At 29.8% G+C, this 6000-nt stretch overlaps 1 protein-coding gene across 1 annotated transcript in view; it reads left to right on the top strand.

Annotated features, from left to right (window-relative positions):
* The window catches only part of FER (fer (fps/fes related) tyrosine kinase), a 382708-nt gene that overhangs the window by 174492 nt on the left and 202216 nt on the right, over nt 1-6000 (top strand). The window contains exon 12 of the mRNA XM_004678363.2: nt 5323-5526. Within this exon, the coding sequence (XP_004678420.1) occupies nt 5323-5526 (204 nt within the window). The remainder of the gene's footprint in view (nt 1-5322; nt 5527-6000) is intronic.

Below are 6000 nucleotides of genomic sequence, written 5' to 3' on the forward strand. Positions count from 1 at the left end.
AGCATAATTTAACTTTATGTATGCAATGAATATATGTATATGTCTGTGTGTGTGAATCAAAGAGAGAAAGAGAAATCTGCAACTTGTAACACTTTATTTCCTCCTGAGAGTTTTACAGTTTTGCCTCTTATCATGCAGGTTTTTAATTCATTATGAGTTAAATTCTGCAGATAGTATGAGATGGTAATCCAACCTAATTCTTTTGTATGTGGAAGCATATTTACTTTAAAATCTTGAAAAACAACTATGAAGTCAATTTTTATTTAAATAAACATACACAATTAGAACTATAGAGCATAATTTTAGGTAATGCAGATCAATTAATTACATTGTACATAGGGAAATGAAAGCTACTGATATTCTTACTGAACTTGACACACCAATTTATTTATGCAATTTTAACACTATGGCTAATACAGTTACCTTGGAAGAAAGTGTAACAGAATACTTGTTTTAACTGAATATAGTGTTTGATGGTAGATGTTTAATATATGTTGTAGTTAGAATAACATTTTAATAAATTTTACCAGTTCCAAGCATGTGCTTTCTTCAGGTGTATTGAGGGAGCTAACCTATTATTCGTTCCTCTGGGTAATGAGATCTCCTCTATATCCAGCCTATTCCTGTGTTTCAATAGATTTTAATTTCACATGGTTGACAGGATTAATTGTATAATCTGAAAGCCTATTGGCAATATTGAGGGTCCACTTCCTGTGGAAGCCTTTCAAACCACATCATTTTTAAGAGGTCTGTCCTAATTACCTTAACATAATTACTTATTTACTTACTTACATAATTAATTACTTACTTCAGTCTTCATTTTACTCCATAATTTCTGTTATAAGTGGTCGAGCAAAGAACTTCTTCCTTCTTTAGAGCTCCTTGTGAGTACTAGTTGATCACTAAGCTGAAATATACTTATCCAATACTGTCACTCTAAAAAAAATGTTCGATCGAGTCAGATTAAAGTACATCTTGGTTTAAATTGTTCTATATAAGTGTTAGAAAAAGTCTTAAATTATTCACCTTTTGTCTCCATAATATTCTTATTATTCTATATTCTGGAATCATCTGTTTTATTTTAATTTTAGAATTATTTTATACTAACATTTATAAAATGAAAATATTGGAAAATAAATGATAAAAGTATACTTTTCTTACCTATGATCACACTTCTCTTTCACTAAAAATAACTTTTTATGCCTTGTGGCAGATTACTATTCAATAAAACAGTATTGTCTTAGTTCTAATTGTATGATATATGATTCTTAATGTATTTCTAAAATTTCTCAGTGATATATAGCTTTAAAATGAAATAATTCTTCATAGCATTCTTGAAAAATGTTTAAAATCCCATGAGTTTCTCAGAGTCAGCGCAGTATGTTATTAAACTAAATGTGACATAATTTATCACTGAGGTGATAAGTTAATAACTAAAGTTATAAAATAAAAGAACTAAATTCCATTTTATGTTATTTTTCTTCTTGAGTTAACATTGGTGTACAACTTGTGGGTGATTCAGAGGTATAGGTTCAGTCTACATCAGATGTATGTTATCACACCACACCTACCACTATGGCAATCACAGTTCCCCACTATAGTCTGTTAGACCCCACCCCCTAATGTTTTTTTTTTTAATGTTAGTATTAAAGTTTTATTTACTTTGTTTGAGCTCAATGATAGTTTACTTGCTTTATTTTCCATTCTTTTCATTTTTTAATTATTTATTTGAGTGTTTAATTTTAAAATAGTTCAGACTTTGCCTTTATTAAATACTTAAATCTTTGGCTCCCTAAAATGAGCTCATTTTGTACTCATACTTGGGATAACAGTATTCAAATCCTTAATATAAACTTGGGAATTAGACTAAAGTAGGGTGTGGAAAAAATGATGTCCACTTTTAGTAGAAAAATACTTTCTACTATTGATGTCTCATAGTCTCTTCATTTATCATAATCTTTTATTTCACAGTTTAGTATGTTTCTTCTGGAATTGTCTTTAGGAACAAGGTCCAACAAAAATAATCAAGATCTCAAAATAACTAATCATGAATTCTTATTTTAAATGTAATTATTGACTGCATTGATTAACTATAACTTTAAAAAATGGACCTTCTCTTTTCCCTAAATTTAACAACAATCTTAAATACTATATCAACAAAAAAAGCATTCCCCCATTGGGGCTCAAAAATATGCTATTAAGAATCAGCAGGTATTGGTATGGATGTGGAGAAATTGGAATCCTTGTTCTGTGTTGAGAATGTAAATTGGTATAGCCACTATGAAAAACGACATAGAGATAAGTAGAATTACTATGTGATCCAGGTATTTGTCCAGGTATTTGTTGTTAAATTTAGGGAAAAGATGCATATGTCCCTATGTTCATTGCATTATTATTCATGAGAACCAAAGTGAGGAATTAATATAACTGTTCATGATGGAAGGAAGATGGAAAACTAAGCGGGTATAAGAAAAAGATTCAGTCTTGCATTTGAGACAACATGGGCAAAACTTGGGGTTATGCTAAGCAAAAACTAAGTCAGAAGGAAAAAGACATACCTTTTGATTTTACTCTTAAATGGAAGATAAAGAGCAAAACAACAAAAGAAAGCAACAACAAAATCATTAAATTCTGACAGCAGAATGGGTAGATATCAGAGGGGGGAGGTAAATCAAAACGAGAATAATTGTATGGTGTTCAGTGGAAACTAGACTTTCAGTTGTGATCATAATATATGAATAGTATGTACAAATGTTGAAATAGAAAGCAGTAACCACAAATATAAAGAAAATTCTTAGATTATGGGAACAAAATCTTGGTCACCAGAAGTGGTTGTTATTTGGACAAATCAGGTATAGTGTTTTAATTGGGTCATGCTGCTTGGAAGATAAACTGTTGATAAGGATCATAATGTAACATAAATAGATGCCAGATACTAATTCTGTATACCAAAAACCTATATAATGTTATCAACCAATGTTATTTAAGAATAAAGATTAAAGAGGTGTGATGTTTAATGTAAAAGCATCCTTTTATTTTTATGTCATTATGATAGCTTGTGAGATGTTGGATTTTTATGACTGATACATCATAAGTCTTTTAATATCAAGTTTACAAAATCGCATTTGAATTTCATAGGGGTCTTATTAATAAATATTCCTTCAGTACTTCTAGAGATATTTCTGAAGGAGCTAATAGACCCAGTCAGGGGCTAGATATGACTGTTCAGTCATATGTATGCATATACACATACATACTCTGTAATTCCAGTATGTATTTCATAATAGTAGGGCCTGGGGAATAAGAGATATCTCAACTTCCCTTGTATTCCAAGGATTATACCCAAGGAATAAATCTGCATGAAATACCAATGTGGTTTTCTTTCTATTTACTTCTTTATTTAGAATAAACAAACAGAAAAGACACTCATCTTTCAGGATGATTCCATACTCCCCCAAGCACATTTCTTACCTTCAAATTCTTAATGAATCTCTTGGAATTATAGCTGAGGTTTTATATTTCAAATTCCCTTTTAACTTAATAAATTATCCACATTTTTTATTCTTCTAAGTCAATCAAAATTTGAAAGGTTGAGTTGAATCAGACAAGTTAATCACATGTCATTCTGGCTTGTGATGCTTTTTTATTATATGGATGTTTTTGAGAAATGCTAATAAAAAATGTATGCAAAGAGTGACACAAAATTTCCTAATAGTTTGATCTTTTTTCCTTCTCTGAACCAAATAAAACACTTTTGTCACTGGTAAGATTAGGAAATATTTCTGTAGTAAATATTGTGTTTTTACTACAATGAAATGTAATTATATACATTTTTGGAATGGAATATTTAATAATTATTATAACCCACTTTAAGAGTTATAAACTATTAGTTTCAGTATACACAGAAAATAGTTTTGTGGGATTATGTAGCTTTTTAATAAAATCAGTAGTACTTTTAGTTGTACCTTGTATTTTATATGTTTCATTCTTTAAATCTATATTTGGAAACACAATTTAATTTTTTAAATATTATATTGTCATAATTAGTACTAGAAGAAAAAAAATATAAAAAATTTCATGTACAGTCAAACCATGTATATACTTTAAAAAAATAAAGAATATATTAAGTGAAAACCAAAAGATGGGCTGCTTCTTTGAAGTGTATTTGGGATTTTTCAGGTTCCTGTTTAAAATGAATAATACGGATTTTGGATAACATAAAATGAAACTTTTTCTACGAAGTGTTGGTCCTCATTACTAGTACAAAATAATGCAGACTCATCAAAGCTATTTTTCATTTACCATTTGTCTCTATATAGAGTTCATAGTATCATGCTGAAAATCTCATGTATGAGTGTTTGCCTTTCATTTATTAATAATTATAACATCCCAATTTCTATATTATTTTTTTCTTGAGACATTGTACATATTGGATATTGGGAGTTTTTTGTACAATAATTGTACAATAATTGTACCACATGTATAAAGTACTTTTTACTATTTTGGGCAGCTTAACTTCTATAGATGAAAATGATAAACTTTTTACTTATAACTAGAAAATATGTGTTTCTATCTCCTATCAATTAGAAATAGTTCAAAGAAGTAGAGTATGTTTGTCTCTATTATTTAGTTTTAGCATTTGACCTAAAATGACAGATGATTTGCTTTTCCTGACATATACCAGCCAGATGGCCCTCCTTAGTTTATGCCATGTGTTTGTAAGGGTACTTTGGTGCTTTCCATATATGCTATTTATCCCCATAGCCTTATCTGCCATCAATATTCTGAGTCAGGACCATATGGCAGAGTTAGTGGAATGAGGGTAGGTATGGGAAATACAGTAACAAGACAATATCAAATGAAGCCATATTCAATGCATCTGGACTATTGGTTATAGATAATCCACACTCTGTGTGAGTTAAATAAGAAATATATCAATTTTTAATTTAAGTAAAAAGGATGTTGTTTTTGTGGTAAATACCCTATTCATCATAATTTCCTGGTTCACACATTTTAAACATAAGGATTTTATTTTATGATATAGTGAAAAACTCTCTTTTAAATGCTAATGATAAATGGCAATAGTGCATTTTTTGGGCTTGCTAGGTAGAAAAACAATAAATGATTAAAGGAGTTGTTTTTCTCCTAAATAACTCCACCAATGTTCTAGGAAATATTTTCTTTGAAAATTTCAGATTCATCATACACTTTAAATTGATAAATTAAAGGGGGGGCATAAGAAAGTTTTTGTTAGTGAATTTTGCAAGAAAAAAATGACTATTTTGTCTAATTTAGTTTTTTTCCCCCCAATATTTGCTCAAGTTGTCTGATGTGATCCCTCTAAGTGAGAAGCCACTGGCAGAACAGGACTGGTACCACGGTGCAATTCCCAGAATAGAAGCTCAAGACCTACTAAAACAACAAGGAGACTTCTTGGTGCGAGAGAGCCATGGGAAACCTGGTGAATATGTCCTTTCTGTATATTCTGATGGACAAAGGAGACACTTTATCATACAATTTGTTGATGTACGTTTCTAATTTAGTTTATATGTATATTTCAATTACATTTATAGTGGTATAATTGTGATAAAATGATGAGTACTTTGTTATAATATCTGTAGCACTTAATGCTTGGCACCTAATTTTTATTTCTTTAAATATGATGCTCCAAAATTCACTAAAGGGTAAAACATTAAAAGAAAATAGGTATTTTTTTAAATTACTTTTCTATTGTTTAGGTGTATGAGGTTTTTTTCTTCTTTTTTAATAATATAATAGTTTATTTTTTACATCGTTTTGTGTATTTTTCCATCTCAAATGTAATCCTCGTGGGCTTTCCGTCACCAGATCACCCTGTGCCATTACCATAGTCTAGTGCAATTCCCTCCACCCACTGTTTTTGATCCCATTCTCCACTCCACCCTCATAAAATGTCTGGTATACAGCTGTTCATTATTATTATTATTATTATTATTATTTTCTCACCTGGTCCATTATACT

Source organism: Condylura cristata, unplaced genomic scaffold (genome assembly GCF_000260355.1).
Source record: "Condylura cristata isolate star-nosed mole 26May11 unplaced genomic scaffold, ConCri1.0 scaffold00007, whole genome shotgun sequence".
Taxonomy (NCBI): Eukaryota; Metazoa; Chordata; class Mammalia; order Eulipotyphla; family Talpidae; genus Condylura; species Condylura cristata.